The sequence below is a fragment of the Triticum dicoccoides genome, chromosome 5A (genome assembly GCF_002162155.2).
Source record: "Triticum dicoccoides isolate Atlit2015 ecotype Zavitan chromosome 5A, WEW_v2.0, whole genome shotgun sequence".
NCBI lineage: Eukaryota > Viridiplantae > Streptophyta > Magnoliopsida > Poales > Poaceae > Triticum > Triticum dicoccoides.
Genome location: NC_041388.1, coordinates 613,616,405 through 613,629,153, shown reverse-complemented (window position 1 = coordinate 613,629,153; position 12,749 = coordinate 613,616,405). Strand labels below are relative to the sequence as shown.

At 48.2% G+C, this 12,749-nt stretch overlaps 1 protein-coding gene and 1 non-coding gene across 2 annotated transcripts; both read right to left on the bottom strand.

Moving 5' to 3' along the window:
- Positions 1-5,545: 5,545 nt before the first annotated feature.
- On the bottom strand, positions 5,546-6,455 carry LOC119298091 (protein app1-like). The gene has a single exon (XM_037575612.1). It carries the CDS (start codon positions 6,134-6,136, stop codon positions 5,789-5,791), a length of 348 nt encoding a protein of 115 aa, XP_037431509.1. The 5' UTR covers positions 6,137-6,455; the 3' UTR covers positions 5,546-5,788.
- A 4,458-nt stretch (positions 6,456-10,913) lies between these two features.
- On the bottom strand, positions 10,914-11,020 carry LOC119304505. The gene has a single exon (XR_005148320.1). It is a non-coding gene; the product is annotated as a small nucleolar RNA R71 (small nucleolar RNA).
- Positions 11,021-12,749: the final 1,729 nt, after the last annotated feature.

Here is a 12,749-nt window from a genome sequence, read left to right as displayed (position 1 = left end):
TGGATCGGGGGGCAACAACCCCGACCCCGATTCCGCATCGCCCATCGCCGCCTGGACCGCGCCGGCGCCCGGACTCCCTCGCCGGCCTGCTTCCTCCCACGTCGCCGTCATCCCCGTCGGTCCACCCCGAACCTCCCCGCGCCCATTGCCCCGTCCCTACAAAGCCCGGTGAGGCCACGGCCTCCGCCCTCCTCCTTCCCCTGTCTCCGCGCCCCTCCTCTCTCCCCGTTCGCCGGCCGCGCTGCTCGGCTGCGCCCGCGTGCTGGAGCTCACGCTCCGGGCTGCCCCCGCTCACGGCCACCACGGCCCCTGTTGCTAGTTCGCCGTAGCCGCCTGCCTCTGGCCGCGCCCTCCTACCGCCCTTGCCCGCGCACCGCGACCCCCTCCCCGCTCCTGCAAACTGCTGCTGCTGCTCCGCGTCGCGCCGCAGCTTGTCGCCGAACCACGACGCCTCCTCTCGCCGTCGCACCAGCACCTCCACGCCTCGCGCGCACGCGCTCGTCATGCCTGTGGCGTCCCCCCTGCGCGCATCTTCTCCCGCGCCGCACCAAGCTTGCGCGCGCGCCCCTGACGCGGCCGCCCCCGCCCTGCTGCCGCCTCTGCTCACTCCCACCGGCATGGCTCGATTCGGTCGAGCTCCGGCCTCGTCTTCCTGTGTTCTCCGGTGCCCTGCGGTTGCCGTTCCACCCCCCTGCTGCCCTGGGCGGGCACTCATTCGGGCTGGCGCCCGTCACCCGCACCACCGCCCGATAGCCCAACGCCCGTGCCCATTAGGCCTTGGCCCTATGACAAGTGGGGCACACCCCTAGAACGATTTAAAAAAAATAATTAAAATAAAATTAATTAATTAATTAACTAAATAATTAAACAATTAACTTAATTAATTCTGATTAAATTAACTAATTATGATTAATTAACCTAATGACTAATTAACCCAATTAACTACTGTTAATTATCTAACAGAGTATGACAGTGGGGCCCACCCACTAATTAATACTAATTAGGTTAATTAAATTGTTTAATTAAAATGTGTCACTAACCAGTGGGACCCACTGGTCAGGTTGACCAGTCAACCCCGTTGACTGCTGACGTCAGCATGACCTCATGCTGATGTCATAAATCCATTTTCGAATTAAATTAAATAATTAATTAAATTCCAAAAATTAATAAAATCTTTAGAAAATCATATCTTTTAATCCGTACCTCGGATGAAAATACTTTCTACATGAAAGTTACTCAGAACGACGAGACGAATCCGGATACGCAGTCCATTCGTCCGTCACATAACCCTAGCATAGCGAACACGTAACTTTCCCCCTCCGGTTCATCTGCTGGAAAACGCGAAACACCGGGAATACTTTCCCGGATGTTTCTCCCCTACACCGGTATCGCCTATCCCTACGTTAGGCCACCCCTAGCATAACGTATTGACGTGTTTTGCTTTGTGTTACATTTGATTGCTCTGTTATTTATTGTGTTCCCCCTCCATTACTCCTTTCCGGTAGACTCCGAGACCGCTGTCGATGTCCTTGTGTTCGACTACATCGAAGATGACCCCTCTTTCTTGCCAGAGCAACCAGGCAAGCCCCCCCCCTTTGATCACCAGATATCACCTACTCTTCTCTCCACTGCTTGCATTAGAGTAGTGTAGCATGTTACTGCTTTCCGTTAATCCTATTCTGATGCATAGCCTATCATTGTTGCTCCAGCTGTTGATACCTTACTTGCAATCTTAAATGCTTAGTATAGGATGCTAGTTTACCATCAGTGACCCTACATTCTTGTCTGTCTGCCATGCTATACTATCGGGCCGTGATCACTTGGGAGGTGGTCACGGGTATATACTTATACATAATATATGATACTTGTGGTGATTAAAGTCGGGTCGGCTCGTAGGAGTACCCGCGAGTGATTCCGATGTTGGGGGCTGAAGGGGCAGGTGGCTCCATCCCGGTAGAGGTGGGCCTGAGTTCCCGAAGGCCCTCGACTGTTACTTTGTGGCGGAGCGACAGGGCAGGTTGAGACCACCTAGGAGAGAGGTGGGCCTGGCCCTGGTCGGCGTCCGTGGTTATTTCAGAATAACACGCTTAACGAGATCTTGGTATTTGATCTGAGTCTGGCTGCTGGCCTATACGCACTAACCATCTACGCGGGGACAGTTATGGGCACTCGACGTCGTGGTATCAGCCGAAGCCTTCGTTACGTCAGTGACTGAGCGGCGCGCGCCGGGTTGGACCGCGTAACGCAACTTCCTTTGTAATGGAGGTTGCTAGGTCTGCTCTCTGGCCGCGTACGCAACGTGCAGGTGTGCAATGGGCGATGGGCCCAGACCCCTGGGCCATAGGATTTAGATCGGCGAGCTGACCTCTCTGTTGTGCCTAGGTAGGGCTGCGATGTGTTGATCTTCCGAGGCCAGGTATGACCCAAGAAAGTGTGTCCGGCCAAATGGGATCGAGTGTGTTGGGTTATGTGGTGCGCCCCTACAGGAAAGTTAATCTATTCGAATAGCCGTGATCTTCGGTAACAGGACGACTTGGAGTTGTACCTTGACCTTATGACAACTAGAACCGGATACTTAATAAAATACACCCTTCCAAGTGCCAGATACAACCGGTGATCGCTCTCTCACAGGGCGGCGAAGGGAGGATCATCGGTTAGGATTATGCTATGCGATGCTACTTGGTGAACTTACCATCTACTCTCTTCTCCTGCTGCAAGATGGAGGTTACCAGAAGCGTAGTCTTCGAAAGGACTAGCTATCCCCCTCTTATTCCGGCATTCTGCAGTTCAGTCCACATAAGATACGCTTATTCCTTTTGATACCAATGCATACATATGTAGTGTAGCTCCTTGCTTGCGAGTACTTTGGATGAGTACTCACGGTTGCTTTGCTCCCTCATTTCCCCTTTTCTATACCCGATTGCTGCGACCAGACGTTGGAGCCCAGGAGCCAGACGCCACCGTTGATGACGACTACTACTACTCGGGAGGTGCCTACTACTACGTGCAGCCCGCTGATGGCGACCAGGAGTAGTTTAGGAGGATTCCAGGCAGGAGGCTGCGCCTCTTTCGATCTGTATCCCAGTTTGTGCTAGCCTTCTTAAGGCAAACTTGTTTAACTTATGTCTGTACTCAGATATTGTTGCTTCCGCTGACTCGTCTATGATCGAGCTCTTGTATTTCAGCCCTCGAGGGCCCTGGCTTGTAATATGATGCTTGTATGACTTATTTTATTTGTAGAGTTGTGTTGTGATATCTTCCCGTGAGTCCCTGATCTTGATCGTACATGTTTGCGTGTATGATTAGTGTACGATTGAATCGGGGGCGTCATAATATCCCAACAAACACACCATCGATTACATCGAATTGATCCCGATCATGTGAGGCAACTCACTAAAGATCAGAGAGAGAAGGGGAGAGAGAGAGAGAGAGCCATCTAGCTACTACTTGGACCCTAAGATCCTAATGGAACTACACACACATGGTCATTGGAGGCAGCAAGGTTTATAAATAAACCTCTGAGAATGGATTGCCCCTCCGGCAGAACTCGGAACATGCCTCCAAATTGGATCTTCGTGAAACAGGAACTTGTGGCGGTAGAAAAAATTATATGAAAATATCCCAAAGGGTTCTGGTATTTATAGGAATTTATGGTGGTGGAACCAAGGTAAGGCGGTGCAGGTGGGTGCCACACGGCCTAGGGGCGCACCCTACCCTCCTGGTCGCGCCGAGTGGCCGTGTGGGACCCCTGTAGCTCCTCTCGATCTCCCCCGAAGCTTCATGGGTCCTTTGTTGCCAGAAAAAAATCATATTAAATCGGCAAGTTATTTTGACCTCCTAGATAATGATTTCCTATGAAACCGAAAACATGCAGAAAACGGCAACTGACACTAGACACTAGATTAATAGGTTAGTCTAAAAAATAATATAAAATACTATAAAAAGTATATAAAAGTGATAATATAATAGCATGAAATAAAAAAAATTATAAATACGTTTGAGACATATAAGTAATTCAACACTCCCAAATAGTTCCCCTACTTAAAAAAAGAGCTCTTTTACCGTACCCTTAAATTAAACAGGACCGTCTATTCTTTCTAATCTGACGGATAAGATGGATTGGTACTCCAATAATTTAATTCGGAGTACTAACATAAAAAATCATGAGTACCATGGCTTGAGGGGCAAAACTGTAACTCTAGATGTGCCAATTAACACGAGTATCTTGCTTGGCGGCGGCGCCACGCAGGCGGCCGGCGACTGGTGGTGGCGTGGTTGTCGCACGGCCAAAGCCATCTTGTCTGGTCTTTATGGCGTCGGCGACATAGCTGGACTGGTTATATAGATCGAGAGACACCCAAACGATCGGTGTATTCTTTTCTCGTAATCCATGGCATGCAAACACAAGTATGAATCTATCCACTACTGTTGCAGTTTACAACAAACAGATGCAGCAAACAATACACGACGAGCACGAGCAGTCTCATAGCTGCATCATAATCTATCCTCCTCTAGTCGTGGTGCTGCAAAGATAACTGGGCCATTTTCTTTTGCCAGTTCGGGCATGCGGACGGAATAGGCGATCACGCCAGATCCATTGATTCTGGTAGGAGCAGATGGCGGCGACGCCGGGCGGACGATGAAGAGACAACGACGACGTCGCTAATGGTTCATGTTAATTTAGGTAATTAGATTAGATCAGACGAGATTAAGGATCAGATCTTTTTTAGTAATGAGGGGAAATGACTAAGATACCCCTTAAAATAGATGGCCAGATTTAGTTGGTACTCCCAACCCTCCCGGTGGAGTACAAGGGTACCGTAAAAGAGCTCAAAAAAAATTGGCCAAAGAAGTATAGTTGGACATTAGCACAGATAAATCAAAAGTAATGTGTCGTCTATAGCTTGCTTAATTTTTGGTTGTAATTGGTCTTTGCGCTTTTGTAGACAGCTGGGGAAAACCCATCATGAATAGTCTCATGTCATCACAAACAAATCTCCAAAGAGGGCTATGGGCAATGATTATTGTCAAGGAAATAAAAACACAATACGAACATAATCATTTGCAGACAGTGTGGAGAAAGTCCTTCAAGTAGTTCACTTAGTTTTTGGGCTGGAGTTGGTCTCTGCGCCAATTAGAGCAACGAGTTATCTAGTGATACTATTCATCTTCAAAGTCCATGAATTTGTTTTCTTACACATCACAAAAGGTATTTCATCATGAATTTTTACACACATATACATTTCAACCTTGTATACTTGCATTTTTTTTTTGAAATTGAAAGTTTGAATTTTGATTTTTTTTTTCAAAAATTCGGGCTCCATGGAGCCCGGTCACCAAAATGCCCCACTCCATCGGTTACTATTCTTTAGCACAACTCATATAAAGCATATAGTCATTATATTTGTACCAAAAAAACAAATTTCTATAATATTGGGATAATTTGGAAGCTTTCTCTAGCTCCATATATGCTCTTGAATCTGAGATACATACACGTAAAGCCAAACTACTCTCATATCTACATGAATAGTGTATATATTGATACAAATGAAAATAATATAAACGTACAAGCATACAGTACACACATCCACACCACACGCACCAATCGAAAAGATATACCACACACGTACACAAGTGGGTACTTCTTTTTTACTTACACGTAGACACAAGTGCTGCTTAATTAAACGAACACTACCAAGTTAAAGTAACCATTACACTCGTAAATCGTGCACGCACGGTCGTGGGCACGTACGTACATCCAGTCCGTCGACGGAGGAGGTGCAATGAACTATGGCACGGCCGGCACACCGGGAACAGACGGCACCGGCGGCAGTGGCACCTTGGGCACGCCATGGACGGACGGCATCGGCGGCAGTGGCACCTTGGGCAGGTCGGGGACGGACGGCATAGGGGGCAGCGGCACGTTAGGCACGCCGGGGACGGATGGCATCGGCAACATCGGCACGCCTGGCACTGTCGGCACGCTCGGCGCAGTGTGCACTGTCGGCACGACGGCACCGGGTACTGCCGGCAGCGGCACTGTCGGCACACCTGGCACGGTGGGAACCGCCGGGATGGTTGGCACGGCGGCGCCAGGTACTGGTACCGTTGGCACACCTAGCACGGTGGGCACCATCGGCACGCCGGGCACGGTGGGCACCGTTGGCACCGTCGGGACGCCTGGCACTGTGGGAACCGTAGGAACGACGCCGCCTGGCACGGCGGGGACTGTAGGGACGACCGGCACGGGGGGCAAGGTTGGCAGCGTCGGTGTGGGCTAGGCCGGAACGTCGGCGAGGAGGCGCGCAGAATGGCACGTGCTGAGCATGACGGCCATGACGAGCGCCATGGCCACGAAGCTCGTCGACGTGGAAGCCATGGGCGCGCGCTCGTGACCGCTAGTCACTACGTACCTTGTAGCTCTCTTCAAGCCCAGCGAAGCGCGATGTGGCTACTTGTTGTGTTGCTTTGTGATGCAATGATCGGAGCGCTGCATGCCAATTTTACAACCCATGATCGGAGCGCTGCACTGTGAGACGATGGGTGGTATCCATCCATGCAACATGCTAGCTATGCAATGCATTGCTTGATTGTATTAAGCCTCACTACTCTAGTTAAGTTCACTACGCTGGACGAAATTTTCTCCTTTAGGCAGCAGTTTCACTGCCTTCACTTCTTACAAATATAAGATGTTTTAGATATTTCAATTGGCCACATACGAACTGAAATGAGTAAACAAACACATTAAAACATGTCTTTGTACATCCGATTTAGAAAAAAAATAATAAAACATCTTATAGTTGTGGACGGGGGGAGTAATTGGTAAGGAAAACAAGATCGAAAAACTCCAAATGCGAAATTGTGACGAAGAATTATCAGGACACTGCTTGTCCAAGTTTACTTTCTTTCCTTGAGGCAGCTGTTTCGCTGCTCTTTTTTGTTCCCTTTTGAACTATATAGTACATAACCTTCATTTTCAGAATGGCTTGGAAATTTTGAGAGGACGTGTCATGTTGTCCTGTCCAAAACCATGCGTCGGCCGAGATAATGCCGGGACGGGACGTTTTGGATTTGTTCTGTGGGAGAGGGAGTGTGGGGGCGCTGGATCCAATTCTTATTCGGCCTGGAAGCTGGATAGGAATTCCAAAGGTATCTTTGGGCCACGTTAGACTGCGATGTCTGCTCAAAAGGAGCTAGTCACATGTTTGGTTGCTCGCAGCGTCTTTTGCTCCTTTGCATACTTATCTTACTGGACCTGACTAAGAGAAAACTAACAAAAAATCATCATCGGTAGCCTGCATGTAGACTAGAGGAGCAATTTCGGCATGGCGTTTGGTATCTGGCATACGCGTAACATGATTACAAATTAGCAACTACACATAACACATAAAGTTACACTAGAATGCCTTAGCGACTATGGTGGACACAGGTGGTGGCGGTAGTGTAGCAAGACGTAGGAGAGAAGGCCGAGAGGAACAACGCCGACGGCCGTGCCTGTGTAGTAGCACGCGAGAGTGGAGGCGAAGATTAACAAGGTGCGGCAGGACATGGGAGAGGTCGAGAGGAACGACGCCGATGATGGCGCCAGTGTAGCAGGACGCGGAGGAAGCAGATTAAGGAGTGTCATTAAAACAAATCACACATATGCATATGTACAATCACGAGGAAGATGTAGATCTATTCATCTATGATCACTGAAACAAAAAACGTGCAACACGAAAATCATGTAAAAGTGTGAGATGAAGCTATGTCAAACAAATTTCAAATGGTCGATCATGCGCGACGTAATTGACAATTTCGTCCAAAATAGCTTCAAATCTGAGTACAAAGTTTATAATTTACAATGAACGAAATTACTAACCGATCACCTGAATTGAACAACAACAACGATGTGCTTCTTTTTCATGTAGTATCTTGAATCGAAACACATTTATTTAGATTGGAAGAGAGTAATAAGTGGACGAGATTAGCACTTAAGCAAACAGAGAATTCCTTGAGCCTCCGTCATTGAAAACGGCCAAGTCAAGTGTCCCTCGCATGCAGGCGCTAAGAGCATCTTCAGCCGCGCCTCCAGGAAGGCATCCTCAGACGATTTTTTTGTATCGGCGTCGAAAAAACGGCCCAATCACGTCCTTAGGAGCCCGATTTTCGCCGGCCTGGGCGGAAATCAGCGCCGGCGAACCCAGTCCGAACCCGGCGCGCTGGGTGGCACTCGGGGGCGCCGGGCGAGTCGTTTTTGACGCAAAAGAGCCGCGGGCCCTCCTTGCCAGCGACTCGTCTCTCTTCTTGCCACTTCGTCGTCCTCATCGCCTCGTTTTCCGCGGCGAATCAATGCCAAAGCTGCCGCGCGCTGCCGCGCCGGTCAGTCTCCTCCATTGATGCCTCACGGGCGGCGCAGTGAAGACCGGACAACACGCGCCCCTCGCCCGCCACACGTGCACACGGCGGCCACGCATACGCGCGACGCCCCCGCCTATATAAGCCGACCCCCAACGCCCCGGAGATGCACAGACTCTCCATCGCCGACGCGCCGTTTCTCCCCCATTCCTCCCTCTCCTCTCGTCGTCCCCAGTTCAACCATGGCCGAGCGCTTCCCAGGTGACGGCACGGCGGCGAACGGCTTTGGCCGCCGCCACCTTCACGAGGACGAAGCTCGGCTCCTCTACGAGGCCGAGTACCCGGTCCCGCCGGACATGCGGGTGCCCGGGTCATGGAGGATCAGCGTCGGCGGGGTCCCGGTGCCACCAGCGCCCACCGGGGCGGCGCAGCATGCGGAGATCGTGCGTATCCGCGCCTCTCTGCCGCGGGCGGTGAGGGAAGGTCCATGGTACGTCCCAGACAGCCCGCTATGGGAGCCCTACTTCCGCCGCCACCACGTCGAGCAGCTCGAGGCCACCAATGGTGTCGTGCCCTCCGGAAGGCTCAACTCCGGAGGCTGGCGCCGATGGTGGGGCGTGCCCGGCCGCACGCTGGAGGCCGTCCTCGAGTACATCGAGGGCGGCAACTCATAGCACATTTATGCATATAGTATTTTAAGCCCTTTTGCATCTCAAGTTAAACATTTGACCACAATAATTACTTATAAAATATTCATTCCTACAGAAATGTTCCTATTATGACACTTCTTCATATTATGCAGAATTGGTGCGTTTAGGCACCCAATCTTCATCGAAAATGCTTCCAACACTAAAGCAGGGATCAACTTGGAGAAGAGTTCAGTTCTAAAGGGGGAAAAACCGAAAAGAACCAGAGGAAGCGTCCTGTGGCACGCGTGAGAGGAGCCGGGGGCTGGCGCGACCGGCCAGACAGTTGTCTGTTGCCACGCGCGGCTGGTCCTCCTTGCTATTCACCCACCACACCAAACGAAGGCCAGGGAGGTAGGGTAACGACCGGATCCACTACTACGCCTCCATCAACGCTGCCGCCAGCGCCGCCTGATCCACCACCGTGCCTCCACCATCTCCATCACCCGCCTCCACCATAACCAGCGCCATCATCCAGTCATCATCGTCACCACCAACGCTGCATCTCCTATGCCTTGCCGCTGCCACTCCTTCTCTCCTCCTCCTCGCTGCTGAGAGGGAGAGGATTGACTAAAGGCCAGGGGCGTCGGGCCTTCTGGTGGTGCTCTGCTCCGGATCTTCCCAAGGAATCTTCTCTGCTACTCTTCCTCAACGACCACGCGGAAGCCTCTCCTACTACAGATCGTCTCCAATGTGGTCCCTTCTTCGCCTGCAACCTCTTCAGCTTCGAATTGAAGATCATCAAGACCCATAGGCTTTGAATCTCTATCTTCTCTTGTTCCTGTTCCCTAAACATATGCACTATTGAGTCTGAAATTTACCTTGTTACTTGTGTACCTTTGCTGAATCCTCATGTATCCTTGCTGAATTGTTGTGACCCTTTGCTGGATATGAGTTAGTAGTTATTGTCCTGTGAGCTATTGTTACTTTAATTGGTTGCATGAGTTGTGTGTGATGTCTGAACCCTCTTCCATCTGCTAGTGTTACTTGTCCGTTTGATTACAAGTAAACCACTAAAAAGAGACTATCCTATTTCTGAACCCTTTACCTCTGCTGCTTATTATTTGGTTTTAACTTGTGCTAGTGGCTGCTTGTTATCACTACGGTTTGATCCATCTGTTCCGTTGTTCTGAATGTTTTGAATGTGTGCTTCGAAGTTCTAGATCCCTGTGGAGAACACGACATCCGTAGTTTGGGCGTAAAAACCCTGCTATATTACACTTGATCATCTTGGCGCCGTTGCCGGGGATTTAAATTTCATTAGCACATTAGTAGAAGCAGATCAGGATTTATTTTAGGCAACTAACCATTTCCTAACATTGGCTGCAGTTTTGAGAGAAACTAGCATTTGTCAATTTCAGGAATTTTACAGGAAATTGTCTTATGCTTCAACCTAAATATTCAATAGAGCCATTTGATCTAGAAATTGAAAGGACTTTATTGAGGAGAAGAAGAGAGAATCAAACACGGTTTCAAGTTGCCGAAACTTTGCAAGCTCAAGAAGAAGAAAAGATGACTGTTCAAGTACCTTTGCTCAGGGACTTGTGGATCCCAAGGGATCATGGGATAGCAGGAGAAATGGTTCAACCAATTATTCAGGCGAACAATTTTGAATTGAAGCCTGCTCTGATTAACATGGTACAACAGTCCAGATTTGGTGGAACAGCTTTAGAAGACCCACATGAGCATATAAGGACTTTCTTGGAGTATTGTAACACCCTTAAGCAAAATGGAGTTTCACCGAGTGCTATCAGATTATCACTATTCCCATTTTCCTTGAGAGATGGAGCAAGAGTATGGCTTCACTCATTGCCTGAACATCTGAAAGATACTTGGGAGACCTTATTACAGACATTTCTTGAGAGATACTTCCCACCCACAAAAGCTGCCGAATACAGGGACAAGTTAACAAGGTTTACTCAATATGATGGAGAAAGTTTGTATGACGCATGGCAAAGATTCAACTCTTTAATCAGAATGTGTCCTCATCATGGTTTAGAAAGATGGCTGGTGTTACAAACCTTTTACAAAGGACTGTCCACTCAGACCAGAGCTTTTGTGGATTCTGCAGCTGGAGGAGGAATTATGAATAAAACCATTGATGAAGCATTTGCATTGATTGAAAGTATGGCGTCTCATAATTTTCAATGGTCAAGTGAAAGAGCAATAGCACCAACACATCCTGGTGTGTATAATGTGTCTGCAAATGATAGCATGGCGGCTCAAATTGACATCTTGAACAAGAAGATGGATAGTATCATGTCAAATTGCATCGGTACCTCCGGAGCTTCAGTAAGTGTGCCTCAAATGTGTGATGTATGTGGCCAAGCAGGTCACCCTTCAACAGAATGTACCTTCTATTCAGCAATTGGATCATCGATTTCAGAAGTAAGTTATGCTCAAGGTCAAGGTCCATTCTCAAATAGCTATAATCCTTCTTGGAGGAACCATCCAAACTTGTTGTACAAGAACAATCAGTCATATGCAAGTGGATCGACAGTACAAGGAAATCGATCACCAAATCATCCAAGTCAATTTCAAGTGCCGAGGCAGAATGAACAACAAAATGTTCAGTCAAATGGAATGGAGGAAATCATGAAGATGCAGTTGGAATTAATGAACAAGATGGCAAATGAAGTTAATGGCTTAAAAGATTCTGTTAAGATGCATGTGAGCAAAATGGATAGTATGGTGGGAGAAAATGAAGCAAGGCTGCCTGCTCAACCAATTCCAAACCCGAAAGCTCACTGTGGGGCGATATCTTCAGTTGATGCAGTGACTACAAGGATTGGAGCCATGACAGGACCATTACTTCCTACTCCGAAGACATATGTGCCTCCTGCTATGAGGCCAAGTTCATCCGGAACTTCACCTTCAACATCATCAGAGAAAATAAAGGAGAAAGAAGTTGATAATCGAATTGAAACTGAAGTCGAATTTCCTGGTTTTCAAACAAGAGCTGAGCCTTTGCTAGAGGAAGCAATAACAACCAACAACATTCCCTTTCTTGAGAGGTTCACCAAACCCAAAGATGACAAGCAATTTGCCAATTTTTTGGAAACTATGAAAGGAGTTTAGATTACTATTCCTATTCTTGAAGCTGTCTTGCATGTTCCGATGTATGCCAAATATTTCAAGGAATTATTAACAAAGAAAAGAAGCATGTCTGAGCCAGAAGTTGTAACTCTATCAAAGGAATGCAGTGCAATAATTCAGAACTCCATGCCTGAAAAATTGGATGATCCAGGAAGTTTTTGTGTGCCATGTGTGATTGGAAACAAAACTTACAGTGCTCTATGTGACTTGGGTTCAAGTGTTAGTGTGTTACCACATTCAGTTAGCAAAAGGATGTTCTTGGGAGAATTAAATCCAACATCCATAACTCTTTAGTTGGCCGATAGAACATATAGGAGACCTGTTGGAATTCTTGAGGATGTTCCAATCAAAGTTGGGAAGTTTGCTTATCCGGTTGACTTTGTAGTGCTAGATATGGAGGACAAGAGTGAGGCTGTGATTCTTGGAAGACCATTTCTGGCCACAACTGGTGCACTTATTGATGTCCAAGAAGCTAAATTGATCTTGAGGTTCGGAAATGAAAAGGTGGAGTTTGACATGAAGCATGCAACACATGTTCCGCAAAGTGAAGAACACTGCTACAAAATTGATACATTACAGAAATGTGTGGAAGAAGGTTATGAAGAGAGGTATGGAAGTAATTGTTGTGAA

Coding starts and splice junctions, on each gene's coding strand:
- LOC119298091 (XM_037575612.1), bottom strand. CDS start 6,136: ATGGTGCCCACCGTGCTAGGTGTGCCAACGGTACCAGTACCTGGCGCC.